The sequence below is a fragment of the Tamandua tetradactyla genome, chromosome 23 (genome assembly GCF_023851605.1).
Source record: "Tamandua tetradactyla isolate mTamTet1 chromosome 23, mTamTet1.pri, whole genome shotgun sequence".
Lineage (NCBI taxonomy): Eukaryota > Metazoa > Chordata > Mammalia > Pilosa > Myrmecophagidae > Tamandua > Tamandua tetradactyla.
Genome location: NC_135349.1, coordinates 48,615,416 through 48,630,277, shown reverse-complemented (window position 1 = coordinate 48,630,277; position 14,862 = coordinate 48,615,416). Strand labels below are relative to the sequence as shown.

Here is a 14,862-nt window from a genome sequence, read left to right as displayed (position 1 = left end):
TCTTTTTCTCATCCTGTTTTCTTCTTCCTTGGATAATTGCTTGGTGGTGGAGTGACAGATGAGCTCTTGCATCGAGTCAGATTCTGGAAGGCAGACCTGCCGGCTGAGAGCTGGAGCTCTGAGCTGTTTCTGGACACTGTCTGTTTCTTTGACTTCGCCACCTTCCTCTCCTTCACCCCTTCTCTGCCCATGGAATATGGAATCACCATGCCCTGGAATTTTCCCTGATTTGCTGTATCAAGGAAAGGAAACTGAGCCTGACTCAACCTGGGCTGGGCTTTCATGACGAGACAAGAGGAACCAGTTTCACCCCACCCCACCCTTTGTGGCTGCTTTAGACCCTCCCTGCCCCCTTGTCCTGTCCCTGTCATCCCCCCACTGTGGGGGGGGGGAGGCCTGTCACCATCACCTCCTCCCTGGTCCCCCCAGTTCACCATCTCCCACTGCCCTTTCCCCATCTCCTTCACCGTCCCTACCCCCCGACTCAGAATTCCCCCAACCTCCCACCTTCCATCACCAAACAATTTGGACTTTTCCCCCCTCCTTCCCCCTTTCCATCATTTTGTACTCCATGGGCCTCTGTGCCAGACATAGAGTGACAATCACCAAATAACAGGCACTGATCCCCGTGCCATCCACAGAGGCCACTCGCATGGCAGGTGGGACAGCGCAACCCAGGCTCCAGTCCCAGCCCTGCGCTGACCAGCTCTGCCTCTTAGCATGGCTCCTCGCAGCCTCCCTTCCCTCGGGTGTCAGATGGGGGTGAACTCCTACCGCACGTGTCATCGAAGGGGGCTCAGTAAAGCACTTAGAGCAGCGTGCTAGCCACGGCTCCGGTGACCCCAAGGGCAAGCCCACTTGATATCCGGATAAGGGTCTGCAGGCCAGGCCAGCTCGGCAGTACCCTGGCCCCACAGGAAGTGCCAGTGCCCAATAAAGACACCAGCAGAAGGAATTTCATTACCCTGGGTAAGAAAACTAAACACGATCAGTGCCACAAGCCCTCTGGGCTGTTGAGGAGCCCCTCCCCAGCACTGGGGAAGCTGACGGGGTGAGCCTCGGAAGCAGGTTTCCGGGGCACGGGGGCTTGAACCGGCTCCCTGGGGCGAGGCCTGGCCATGTGCCCGCACGGGCGGGGAGCGCTAGGATCAGGCTGGGGAGGAGGAGGTGGGCAGATGTTGCCATAATCCAGGAGTTACTCACTTCCTCTCCCAAGGCCGCTGCCGCCTCCCGCACCCCCAAATGCTCCTGGACCGCGGCCCAGGCAGGCTGCACCCCCACCCTGCCCTAGTGGTGACACCGCGGTCCCCACAGGACTCCAGTCGCCAGCAGCCCCGCCTCCGCTCCCACTGGGGCCTGCACAGCACCCCAAGTTCAGTTCTGGGGCTCATCGCACCCCTCACCAGCGGCTGTTTTCCCAAATGTCAGTCTTTCCAGCAACTCCCACACGGCGTTTGCCAAACCTTCCTGTCGCCTGTCCTGTGAGCTACAAGTTGGTAATTCTCACCTGTTTTCACCTAAATGCCTACTTCGGCCCTCTCTGTGAACAGGTTTGATGGGCCAGTTACAGTTTTCCTAGTACACATTAAAAGTCAATATATTACATCGAAAATGGCCATTTCTGCCCCACCCCAAACGCCTGTAGGGTCACTCCCAGGGCCCACCCCACCCATCTCCCCAGCCTCTTCCCCCAACACCAGCCCTAGCCCTGCCCCCCAACCACCACCTCCCCACCTCTCAACACCCCCATGTGTGGCCAGCCCTAGTTCCCACGGCTCCGTCTGCCACGGTCCGAGTGCCCAGCGCGGCCGTGCCACGGGAAGCCTCCCCGCCTGCCCCACGCGCTCTCCCCAGGGCACCGGCCGAGCATCCGGTCCCGGCGTGTGGATTCCGACAGTCCTCGTGGCACCCACCCCAGTGCCTGGAGAGGGAAGCCCTTGGCAGACACCGTGGCAGCTTCTCTTCTCCCCCAGGGGTCCGACGGAAATGAGGTTGCTCTCACAAGGGAAACCCCCTAAATGCTTCTTAAGCATCCATTGGCCAAATAAATGCACTAATGGCTTCCTGTTTTTCTATTGTCCTGAAACCATGATGGACTGCTAGGCTTTCCTAAGCTCGAGCACAATCATTCATTGAAGGAAAACAGAATGATCCTATCCACCGCCATTCCCCACCCCACCCCCCAAAAAAAACCTTACTGCAGAGTGGAAAGCCTGGGGAGATCACCTTACTTGCAACTTAAAGGGGATGCATCTCAGCTAGCCAGCTTCCATATTACCAATGCACAGCCTCGCACAAGACAAAACTTTGAGAGAAAGGTGGTCAACAGGAAAAAGATTTGCATGGGGGGAGGGGAGGTCCTTGATTCTAATCCTGGCTCTGTCACCAACAGCCTGTGCCCCTTGCAGAGAGCTTCAAGGCGTTTCCCCATCTTGCAAGTTGAAACCATGTCTGAGCAGAGAGGGGGCTGCTCCCAGCTCGACCTTCCTGCAATTCAGAATATTCACTGACTGAAAAGAAGTGGTCGTTCAGGGAGCGCAGCAAGGGCTGTTTGCCCAGGGCCCCACAAGCGATTCAAGGCCGCCTCCGAACTGCAGAACCCAATTCCCAAGCTCAGAGGGGCCGCGCCTGGCGGGAGCCGGCATGTGGGTCAAAGGCCTGGACCATGTGCCAAGGTGAGGACCAGGCTGGGGGGACACGTGGAGGCGAGGGGTGAGGACGCTCTGAGAGTGTGGTCCGTCCCAGCCGAGGGGCCCAGCCAAGACCGGAGGGGAAAAGGCCACCTCTGATCCAGCAAAAGGCCAAGACAGGAGTGGAGGGGCCTTCAGGGGGTCCCCTAAGCTCCTGGCAGCTCCACGGAGGCAGTTTGTATGTTTCACAGCATACATGACCAACTCGCGAATTCCTTCGCTCATGCTCAAACACCAGTCATCAGGAAAGCAGGTCTCGCCTTCCACCTCCTAAGCAGAGCAGATCTGAGGCTGGAAACAACCGAGCCCAGAGTGAAGAGGCCACGGCCGAGGCCACAGAGCTTCGGGCACCAGACAAGCCCCCCTCCTCCACCTCGAAGTCTGCCCAAAAGCCAGCGTGCAGGGTGCCGGCATCCCTGCCGTGACGAGGGGCCCTTGGCCACACATAGGCCACGTATTCCAAAACCGATCACCCAGTTCATTCTATTTTTAAATCACAACTAAAACCAAACGGAATCACAGCAAGGAAAAGCTTAGGAATTTGTTTACTGGAAACAACTACAAAGGCTGGCAACGTGGACAGCGAAGAGCAAACAGGCGGCTCTGGGCGAGAGCTTCATTAAAAAAATATATTTTTAAATCCCATCTTAATTAACATGGGTTTTAAAGAAAACCCCTCACCGGAGGCGTATCTCTCCTGCAACTTGTGGCTTTACCTGGCTACCAAGGAAGCAGGCGGCCTGCGTGTTTTTGGAATCCATCCAGAGAAAGGTCACACGCCCTTCGCCCTGCCTCGGCTCCCCCTCGCCCCCCACCATCACCCCAACTGCCACCTTCCAGCAGCAGAGGGTGAATGCGGAGACCCCTCAACCTGAACACAGAAGGAAACGACCAGGCTTCTGAGGAGTCAGCACTCAGCCTCGCAGCTCCAGACCACCAGGCACAGGGGTGGGGGCTGGGAACCCCACTGCCAAAGGCACCAAAGGGCCAGGACCCCCAGATCCGAATCCCCTGAAACCGAGCCTCCCTTCAAACCAACCAAGCCCAGACTCGAGGGACAATGGGGAGGGCCACACCAGGAGGTAGAGGGGGTCCAGGCTGCTCCACCCATGGGAGCCCCCCACCCACCCACCCCAGGCTGGGGACGGGCCCTCCACCGGCCACCAGAGGGTGCCTCTTTTTTTAAATGCTTTTAATGTTTTTCAGATGGTGAGAGGTGGTTGCAATGGTCAGAGGTTGTGCTGGTGGCCGAGACCACCCCATCCCAGGCCCCTGCCCCCCACATCCCTTCCTCCCGGAGAGCACGGAAAGAGGCCGCGCCTCTCCCCGGAGGCCCCGTGTCTCCCGCTGTCAGCGGCCCCTCCAGCCCGCGCCGCCCCCCGCAGTCTCCCGGCCGCCCCGGAGGAAGGGTGCCGGCGGCTCCTAGGAGCTGATGACGTGCCCGGACCACGTCTCGTGCTTGGTGCCCGGCGCCAGGTGTGTGATGACCACCTCCACCGCCTGCAGCTTCTCGTTCTTGGGCGGAATGGAGCACATCTTGTAGGTGACCTCATCGCCTTCCACGGGAACATACTCCCCTTCCACGCTGCAGGGGCAAAGAGGGAGAATTCAGGCCCCAGCTTGGCTCGCGGCTCCAAGCCCGAGAGACCATCCCAGCCGGGTGGGCCCCCACCGACTCAGCGCCCAGCGCCCTCCCCAGGGTTTGCTCCCTCTGCCCTCCCACCTCAGCTCCTCCACTGCGGCCCCACCCAGTCAGCTCCTCCCCTGGGACTGAAAATAAGCGCTCAGCCCCTCCTCAGGTGCTCACATGTAACATGAACATGGGAGCCGAGGACCGGGAGAGAAACCAAGCTGCCTCTCGGCTCTTGAATTCCCCGGGTGCCCAGTGAGCCGTCGACAAAGTCCTTTTTCGTGCTTAAACCAAGTTCCAGGTGGGGTTCTCTCCCTAAGACCACCCCCGGAAGGTTCCCTGACTTTCTACAAGAGTCACCATGTCACCCATGAGGAGCAAGACGCCCACCCTGAAGAGAGCCCAGGAGAAAAATCCCCTTCAGCTCTCCAGGAACTGGTCTGTTTGGATCAGAGACTCTTACAGCTAATGGTGCTTCCCTTTTTGAATTGGCCACCAGGAAGCTCAGAAGTAAATTTGCAGCCAGCTTCTAGCCACAAAACCAGGGATCACTTATCTCCACCTTTCTTACTTGTCTTTTTTTTACTGATTTGTTTTTCATGTTGCACAGTATATATCCTTATAACCCACTGCAAATCCTGTGTGGGAAGAGGCAAGGGGCAAACACATCTATACATCATGTATGCATGTGTGCCTCCATACATACACAAACGCATCTCCCTAACACCTCTCTCGTGGCTACACTGAGGGGCCTCACTGATCCGTGGGAATGCTGGTGGGAAAAGAGGGGCAGCTCTTCCATCGCAGCAGGGGTTTCGCAACAGGATCCTATTTTCAAAAAAAGTGATTTTGGATTCTTCATCAGGTCTGCTGTGCAGGGTAAGACTATGCCTGCTGTGGTCTGAGACGGAACATTGTGGGGTGGAACTGGGATGCTTCTGGGTAGGGGGCCAGAGAAGGGCCTTGGCACATTGAAAGGAGGTGCAGAGCTGCTGAGCATGTCCCAGGGCCCGGGACAGGAAGGAAGGAAGGCCATCAGTGTCGCAGCGGCAGGAGAATGCGTCCAGCCCTGAGCTACCTCCCGGAGTTGAAGGGCCGGGTCACTCCTCACCAGGCGGCTGTCCCCACCGCAGGCAGGAAATGGGTCCCCAGACCCTACCCACGGGCACGCACGCACATGGCTGGAATCTCCCACACAGACACACACACATGCACACACACAATCATACACGGCTATTCACACAGACATCCCCAGGCACTTGAGCTGCTGCCCACGGCCTTACACACGCCAGTGCAGTCATGTACAGCCCTACAGCCACACCCAACTCACACCCCACCAACACACCTGCCGACTCACTCCCCACAACCACAACTGACAGCTCACACTCACATACTCCCGGCACCTGTCACGCCCAGCCCCCCACAGCTGTCCTAGTCATACACTGTACCTATCACCATGGAGCAGCGCCTGCCCAAGCCCCGGGGCCCCTGGCCCGCCCAGACTCACTCGGAGATGTGCAGGAAGATGTCAGGGCCCCCGTCGGCCGGGGTGATGAAGCCGTGGCCCTTGGAACGGCAGAAGCATTTGCACACTCCTCTGTAGACTGGACCCTGCGAGGCCCGCACAGTCCTGGGGGGTGGGGGTGGGGGGTGAGGGGCTCCACGTCAGCCCTCCAGGACGGCCACAGGCTTCCCCAAGGACCACCCAGCTCTTCAAAGCCCCCACTACCCATAGCTGGGCCCCGGGGGGTCCTGGCAAGGGACACCATGTCCTGCTGGGCAAGCTGTGCACTGCACAACTCTGGAAGCCATTCACACAGACTCCGGTGACCCCAGCTCTGCAGGGAGGACTCAGTGAGCAAGCCTATTTGCAGGCCTCAATTTTCCCATTTGGAAAGAGGAGTTTGGACTGAAAGAGTTCTGAGCATCTGTCTGGGGAATCATTATTAATAATTATCAATAGCAGCCTGGCCTCAGCTCATGCAGCTCCAGAAATGCATCTGCCACAAGCCCCTCTTTGCAGCTGGGGAAGGTGAGGTCTCAAAGGGAAGATGATCTGAAGGCCCCAGAGGCTTCCCACCCATTGCCACCTGTCCCTCACCCCTGCTGTGAACAGCTCTGGGTGGGCCTGACCCAACACCCCCCAGAGACAGACAGGGGCACTGCGGCCCAGAGAGGCGCCCTGGCCTGGTGAGGGAGGCGTGTCTGGAGAAGACCCCCCCAGGCCTCCCAGGGCGGCCGGAGACTCACGCGGAGAAAGTCCTGGTGCGGCGAGTGGGCAGCGGGCTGGGGACCACATTGGCCCGCACGGGGGATGGCGAGCGCTCACGGGCCCGCGGAGCGTCCAGCAGCCCGGTGGCCGAAGGGTGGGTGGGGGGCTGTGACGGTGGGGGAGGAGGCTCAGATGACATGGCTGACCTGGAGAGAGACAGGGGGCTCTCAGGGGCTCAGGCCTGGGGGCTCCTGCCACAGCCAGGAGCGCCCCTCAACCACAGCTCTGCACGGAAATGCCAGGCCTGCCCCATGACACACGAGCTCCGAGAGGACAAGGGTGGCACTGTCCCTTCCATGTCCCCAATGACCAGCACACCAAACCTGGCACACTCAGGGCACTGGGTAAATACATGTGGAAAGAGAGGAGGGAGAGAAGGAGGAGGGAGGAGGGAGAGGAGGTGAGAGGGGGAGGAGGGAAGGGGGAGGGGGGAGGAGAGAGGGAGTGGGGAGGAGGAAGGGGGAGGAGGAGGGAGGGGGAGGAGTTTCCCAGCCAGCAGTTCTCCAGTGCCTACTACTGCCCATGACCAGGACTCCAGCAGCTCGGGAAACCTCTGCAAACCCTGCTTTGTGCCAGACTTTATGAGGAAAGGGGGCAAAAACAGTAAGCATTATACAGTGTCCACCTCCAGCAAACCCTGGACACATACCAAAGAGGGGCTTAAACCCCACCTCTGGACTCAAAGGGGAAGGCGCATTTCAAAGGCTGGCCTGAACCCACGACGCTTCAGTAAATTTCCACCCAGCCAGGTCGCTGGCGGCTGCTAGGAAATCAAATTCCCTCTACGGCCCCTCACACGGAGCAGACGCTGGGTCAGACCCAGGAGGAAGGCTGGAGGGCAGGGGTTCCACAGCTGCTGCCTTGTGTGGGGCAGTTTTGCCAAGATCAGAACGTGGACGCTGCGATGAATGAATAAACGTGAAGGGGCCAGTTCGACTGTGGCTGCGGCCCAAGGTCAAGTGGAAAGAGCAAAAGCCAGGAGTCAAAAGCCCTTGTTGGTCCCTTCCTTCCCTCCCGACTCAGTTTCCCCAACAGGAAAGAGGGGCAGCTGGGTGGGCGTCACACGGCACCTGCTCAGGGACAGCGATGGGGACACGACACGGGGTGAGGAGCCTGAACACTCGGGGTCACCTGACACAGAAGAGTCCAGGACCAGCAGCTAAAATGGCAGCCTGGGGCCCAGCCCCCACAGCCCACCAGCCTCCCGCGGCCCCCGATGCCATCTGGCTCATCCCGGATTTTCAAATTTGAAAATGCAAGTTAGTTTTTAAACATCTAGGCAGTCTGCCTCAAAATCCAGATTTCCAGCCACTCTTGAAAAACGATCAGAATTTATGGGAACCCTGGACCCCCAGATCACCATCCCAGCTCCCCTCTACTTAACAGTAACCATGTGTTCCCCAGGGCACTTGAGTTCTCGACCCACGTGTCCCAGCAACGTCCCCTCTGCCCCCTGTGCCAATCCACCCAGGGGCCTGGGCCAGCTCCTCGGGGCACAGCCAGCCTCCTCCCAAAACATCCCCCCAACTCCCCTGTCAGGCCGCGTGTCAGTCCGGCTGGGAAGGGAGGTGGCCGGATGGCCTTCCTGAGGAAGTGGCAGAGCTGCCCCCTGACCTCTTCTCTCAGCTGCAGCCGCGGCCAGGGAGGGCCGCAAGTCCGGGAGCCCCCACCTCATAAAGGCACCGGCTGCCCCCAGGGGGTCAGGGCTCCAGCATGACCCATCAGCACAGGTCATAGAGTCCTGGAATGTTCCAAGGCCCGGGGTTCTGGGCAGGGGGGTGGCAGTGCCCTGGGACATCAGGGACAGGCAGAGAATGGCCCTGTCCCCACCAACCCAAACTTTACCTCCCTCTTTTCCTCTGGAGTCAAGCACATCTGACTTCAAATCCTACCACCTGCCAGCTGTGCGATTTCAGGCAAGTTATTTAACCTCTCTAGGCCTCGGTTTCCTCATCTGGAAAATGGAGCATATAATAGTCCCTGCCACTCACCGTTGTGCTGAAGTTGAAATAATACACGCTAAAGCACTTGGTATACCATCTGCCCAGAGCAAGTGCACAGTAACTGTTAGCTATTGCTGTAACTGTCATAAAGTCATTCAACAAACGGGTGCTCCAAGCCCCATTCAGGGCTGAACTTGGAGCCAGAGAATAAACGGGTAAACAAATACAGAAACAAGATCATTAAAGACTGCCAAAAGGGCTCTCAAGAAATAGAAAGGGATTAAAAAGTAACAGGGTGGGGGTGCCCCTCTAAAGAGAACGTGAGTTGCACCCTGAACCATAAGAGTCTTTGAAAATCAGAGTCTCTTCCAGGTAGAGGGGCAGCCTGTGCAAAGGTCCTGAGGTTGGCAAGGGCCCAGGTGCGGTTGAAGTCCGGCGAGGAGGCTGGGGAGGTAAGGGGCAGGAGACAAGGTGGAAAAGCAGGTGAGGCCAGCTCAGTAACCACACATCATTGGCATCAGCAGCCGCAGCTGTCTGTCTGCCTCTGTGTCCCTTACCATGTCCAACTCCCCCCGGGTTCATGAAACAGGCCCAAATTGCAGGGCCCCCTTCTCCAGCCCCACTCACCTCCCCCAGTACACCCAGCAGGGAGGACAGAGTGAATAGCCTTTCCCGGTATGGCCAGCTCCCAAGAAAACAGCTGACGGCGGGAGCCAATCACCCTGGGGCCAGCTCTGTGGTTCCTGGTGCCCAAGCTCCCCATGGGGTGTGTGCAGCAGCCCTAGTCCCACCCACAAGCCTGGCTTCAGAGTGTCCCTGGGACAACTGGGGCTCACCCTCTGTGCTCAGACCCTGTACCCCTTTGGTTTCCCTCAGCTGGTGGGGAGGAAGGAAGCAAACAGGAGCCGAAAGCTCGAAGCTCGGGCTGGCAGGACCCCCAATGGTCCAAAGCCAACCCAAGGCCCATCAGCGTGACGGATTCACAACTGTGTCTCGTGCTCGTGTGTCCTGCATGTGTGCATAAGGGTATGTCCATCACTGCATGTGCACACACGCCACACATCTGCATGTAGGTGAATCTGTCTCTGCACATGCATGTCAGTGCCCGTATTTGTGGGTAGGTGTGTCTGTGTCCATCTGTGCACACACATATGTGGACGCTGTTGCTGTCTGTGCACATGCAAGTGCAAGCACGAGCCTGACACTGCCCGTGTGTGCACGCCTTTGATGGGTGTGGGCATTGGGAAACCTTGCCCACCAGAGCCCTGCCCTCTGGGTCCCAAGAAACCCCATTCAACAGTCACTGCTGCGCCCACTGTGTGCAGGAAACAAGGCCACGGGACAGCGGAAAGTCCTGCCCCGGAGGCCCTTCGGCCTCATTGGAGACTTGGCCCTAGTGACAGTCACAGCCAGGGGGCTGGGCAGCACGCTGAGCAGGTCACACATTTCAGCCCCAGAGCACCGGGGAAACTGAGGAACAAAGGGTCCAGTAACTTGCCCAAGGTCACATAAGATACGCCAGGGAAATATACAGCATGTAGGGTCAGGGTGGGGGTGGGGAGAGGGAGGCAGGAAGGAGGAGCGTGGGGGTAGAGGCTTGAGGTGGGTAGTAGGCCATGACTACTCCCACCTCCACCCCCATACTCCCTCCCCCCTCAGCCAGCCCAGGATCTGACAACGGCCCAGCCAGAGGAGGGGGTTTAGAGTCTGCAGGGAGGCAGGGAGGGATGCAGGAAGCTAATCCCACCCCAGCTGTCCCAGGGAGAAGTGTCAGCAGGGCCCTGTCTCCACCCTCCGGGAAAGGGCAGACTAGAGAAGGGGGCCTCTCCCCAAAATAGCCTGGGAAGTTTCCACAAGCCCTACAGGTTGTCCTGGAAAGTTCCACGAGCTCAGCCCAACATCAGGTTCTGGCTTTCCTAACTCCTCCCCAGCCCATCCCCATTTGGGGGGACTCAGGACCCAATTTTGCAGGGTCCCAGGTTTAATCACCCTCCCAACCACGACCCCACCCTCCCTGCCTGAAACCCCCCCCTGACTGAGGATGAGTCTTTTCTGAGCCAAATGCCCAGGGAGGGAAACCTTGGCAGGTGCCAAGGTGCTATCAGCCTTTCACACCTTAGTGAGAACGAGCGTGCAATTCATTCCACAAGGCTCCATTCTCAGTAGCTTCAAACCCTTCCGTGAGGACAGGGAGATGGGGAAGGGCAGCAAAAACAGGTTCACCTTGTGTACTTCATTCTCAGCCTGGCTTCTTGGCCAACCCAGAGCCCCTCGGTGCCAGTTTGAATCTGTGGTATACCCTGGAAAAGCCATGTCTCTAATCCTCATTCAGTATTGCTGGGTGGGAGCTTTTTGATTACCCATGGAGATGTGACCCACCCAATTGTGGGTGGTAACTTTTGATTAGATGGTTTCCACGGAGATGTGTCACCACCCATTAAAAGTGGGGCTGCTTACTGAAACCCTTTAAAAGGGAACCATTTTGGAAAGAGCGATGAGAGACTATGCAGCCAGAGACCTTTGGAAATGTGGAGGGAGTTTCATGAAACAAGAAGCCTGGAGAGAAAACTTTTCCAGTTGAGAAATCCTGAATGTCATCAGTCTTCTTGAACCAAGGTATGTTTTCCTGGATGCTTTAGACTGGACATTTCTATAGACTTGCTTTAATTTGGACATTTTCACAGCCTTAGAACTAGAGACACTCAACCTAATAAATTTCCCTTTTTAAAAGCCATTCTGTTTCTGGCATATTGCATTCTGACAGCTTGCAAACTAGAACACCCTCCAAACCTACTCTATGAAACAGGGGTGTATGGAGCTTCCCATGGGCTTCTGGCCATGGCTAGGCTTGGATTGAGGCACCTCCCACCCCCCAGCCTCAGGGCCAGGCCACAGCTGGCAGGTGGGACTGACACTAGCTCACCCTAAGGAAAATGCAAGAGTGGGCTGCAGGAGGCAGGAGCCTTTGTGCCCATGGGCAGAGGAAGGGGTGAGCAGGGTGGATCCGCTTTCATTTGCCCTATGCCGAGAGGCCCCGCCCACCGACATTCCCCAGATGAATCCTCACACTAGCCCAACTCAGAGGAGGTGCTTTTATTAGCCCCATTTTACAGGTGAAGAAACTGAGGCACAGCGAGGGTTAAGCCAATGCTTCTCCTGCTCTGAAGTGCCCAACCCAGGAGCAGGTTCAAAGGCAGATTCTGTTTCCACAGGTCTGGCGCCTGCTTTTCCACGGGGCTCCCAGGGCTGCTGGACCCCACCCTCGGCCTCGGCCCCCTCCAAGTAGCCGGGAGGGACCTGCTCGCTCAGGGGCAGGCAGGGCCGAGACCCAGTGTGGGAAAATGGAAGGGAAATGGGTCAGGTGGCCTCCAGGGGAGTCACAAAATGACCCCTAGTCTCATCTGTAAACTGAGGCAGAGGAGGCCTCCCTCCCCTGCCCCGCCCAGCTGAGCCCCAGCCTGGCAGAACTGCTGAAGGCAGGGCCAGGGAGGGTGGGTGGGTGTGCTATTCCCCACAGAGGGGTCCCTGGAAGTGGGAGGCGGGGAACCAGCCAGAGGGGCAGGCCTCTGCCACTCCCCTCCACTGTCCCGGGGAGAGCCTGGGTCTGTCAGGGGAGGGCAGGGGTGGAGAGAGGGGCCAAGTGAAGGGGTGTGGTGGAGGGGGGAGAGGTGAGGAGGGGGTGGGAAGGGAAAGGAGGAGGGGAGGGAAGTGGACTGGGAGTCAAGGGGAAGGGGCCCAGCCCGGGCAAGTCCACTGCCTGCCAGTGACAGGGAGCCAATAGCCCCAGCCGCAAAAGAAGGACAAACCACCAGGCCCGGGCGCCTGCAGCCCTGGGGCCCCCCCTTCCAGTGCCCAGCACAGCCGGGAACTGCTCGTCCGCCCCCTGGGGCCCCTCAGTGCTGGGAAGAGGCCGGAAACCCGAGGACCAGCGACCTGGGAACTGCCGCCCGCTCCTCCCACCCCACCGGGAGGCCCCGCACAGCCTCACCCAGAGCCGGCCCAGGACCCCGGGCCAGCCCCGCAGCCCCTCCCGGAGAGCACCGAGCCGCGGTGCCCAAGTGCTCCCGGCCCAGCCCGCACACCACGAGACGCGGGGGCTTAGGCACCGGACCCGAGTTTCAGCCCTGTCTCTGCTCATGGCTCCCTCCACGACCCCTGGCAGGCGACCTCACCTCTCCGTGCCTCAGTTTCCTCATCTGTCAAATGGGCCCGCGGAGCGTCCGGGGGCCAGCCCCCAGGGAAACGCAGGGCGAGCTCAGCAGACCACAGTGGCGCCGCAGGGGTGCAACTGCCGGGCGGGGGCGGTCTAGAACACTCCAGCCCTCCCGGGCGGCCCCTACTGATGGACACCTATCAAATGTCCTGACTCCCCCAGCTCGGCCGGACGGGACGCTGCCGGCGGCACACACAAAACGTCTTCCCTCCACCCGCCCCCGGATCCCAGGCCCGCCGGCCCAGCTCAGCTCCGGGCGGACGCCCCCCACCCCCACCCCAGCTCCCCCGCCCGGAAACAGATCCCGATCCAGCCCTGGCGGTGGGGGGGGGGGGCTCCCGGGGAGGGATGTGACCAGTACTAGGGCCGGACGTCATCGGGGCTGCCCCGGGGGCTGAGCTTTAAAGCTTGACTTCAAAAATGGAGGGAAATCTGGGAGAAGGGCCTGCAGGGGCAAAGGCCCGAAGGAGGGAGGGCAGGGAGCAGAGCGCGGCTGGAGGGGGCGGGGGGCGGGCAGCAACCAGGCACTGGGCACAAGGGGGACATGAGGGGACGGTTTTAATGGGCCGGGGGTTAACCTGAACCAACTGTGTTTTCACAAGTTCTCTCTGGCTTCGCAGTGGAGAACGAACCGGAGGCGCAGAACTGGGCGCAGAGAGACCCAGAAATTCATAAATTCAAAAGAACAGTAGCGAACGTTTCTCCGGGCACCAGGCTAGCCACCTAGCCTTTTATTCCCCTCCCAGTGGAAATTATAGCCCCGACCGACAAAACGGGAAACTGAGGCTCCGAGAGGGCTCCTAAATAACTGCAAGGAGACACCCCCACCTCGGAGAACGGAGGCCATGCCTGCGGCGGGGTGACCCCCTCCCCACGCACGTATCCACTCCAACCCCGGAACGGCGAGGCGGTGTGGGGCTTCCTTTAACAAAAAATCTAAAAACAAGGTGGCGTTTCGGGCCTGCAGACCTGGGCGCGCCGCGCGGCCGCGGGTGAAGTCGTCGGCGCCGGCCCGGAGGCCCCCCCGCATCCGCGAGCCCCTCCTCCCCCGCAGGCCGCCACCCGCGCGGCGCCAGGACGGTCCCCACCCACACCTCCCCCTCCCCATACTCACCCCCCACTCGGGGAGCTGGCCCGGGTTCCACCACGGGGCCCACAGCTGGAGCGGCCAGGCCCGGCTGAGGGGGGCGGCTCCACCTCCCCGGCCCGCGCGCCCCCCGCGCCACCAGTCACCCCATCCATTCCCGCTCAAGCCCGCAGGCGAAAGCGCGGGCGAGAGGTGGAGGAGGGGGGAGGGAGGGAGAGGGGAGGGGAGGGGCGAGGGCGGCGGCAGCTCCCCTGCACGCAAAAAACAGGTGGCGGGCGGGAAGTGCTGCCCGACGCCCGCCCCAAACCCTTTCTGCTGCAGCCACACCCACCCCTTCCCCAGGGGACGAGGAACCGGCTCCCCCGAAGAGGCCCCGGCGGCCGGGGCATTTCCTGGGGGCCCAGAGAAGCCAGCCGGGTGCCCCCTGCCGGCCGACCAAGGGACCCTGCACCCGGGGCTGCTGGGGGGGGCGGCGGCCGAGGTCCCGTCCCGGCGGCTCCCGGGACCTCGGGGCGGGGCGCCCCCCACGCCCTTCCTGGGGGCCCCCCGGACGACTCCCTACCTAGGGACCTGCTCGGCTCCGCCAGCTGCTGGGCTCCGACTGGGCGCGGGGCCCCGGGGAGGGGGCGTGGCCGGCAGGGCGGGCTCGGCGCGGCCCCGCCCAGAGCCCGCCCCCGGTCACGCAGGCCAATGGGAGGCGAGCCGGAGCCCGGGGGAGGCGGGGGCGGGGCAGCCGGAGCCGCCCCGACGTCACCTTCGTGCGGGCGCCGCGGGCGGGCGGGGCCGGCGGGGCGGGAATGCGAGCCGGGGCGGTTGGGGACCGCCGGGGGCTGCGCCCGGGGGCAGGGCCTCCCCTGCAGAGCGCGCAGACCCCGCTCCCGACCCGGCGCCTCGGTCCAGCCCCCACCTGCCCTCGTTCCCGTGACCCGAGGAGCCGGGTGGCCCGGGCCCCCGCGCTTTAGCCGAAAGAGAAGAAGGAATGAGGAGGAGAGGGGCAGGTAAAGAACCCAAGGGAGGAAAGGAACCG

The 14,862-nt window shown here is 60.5% G+C and overlaps 1 protein-coding gene across 3 annotated transcripts; it reads right to left on the bottom strand.

The window, feature by feature from the left end:
- Positions 1 to 3,865: 3,865 nt before the first annotated feature.
- On the bottom strand, positions 3,866 to 14,480 carry CARHSP1 (calcium regulated heat stable protein 1). Of its 3 annotated transcripts, none has more exons than XM_077141863.1 (4): positions 14,398 to 14,480; positions 6,571 to 6,738; positions 5,828 to 5,950; positions 3,866 to 4,275 (listed from the first exon to the last, which is right to left on the bottom strand). In XM_077141863.1, exons 2-4 carry the CDS (start codon positions 6,729 to 6,731, stop codon positions 4,113 to 4,115), a joined length of 447 nt encoding a protein of 148 aa, XP_076997978.1. In that variant the 5' UTR covers positions 6,732 to 6,738; positions 14,398 to 14,480; the 3' UTR covers positions 3,866 to 4,112. The 3 variants fall into 3 exon arrangements, with proteins under 3 accessions (XP_076997978.1, XP_076997980.1, XP_076997979.1); XM_077141865.1 differs by lacking the exon at positions 14,398 to 14,480 and adding an exon at positions 12,708 to 12,930; XM_077141864.1 differs by lacking the exon at positions 14,398 to 14,480 and adding an exon at positions 8,207 to 8,330.
- Positions 14,481 to 14,862: the final 382 nt, after the last annotated feature.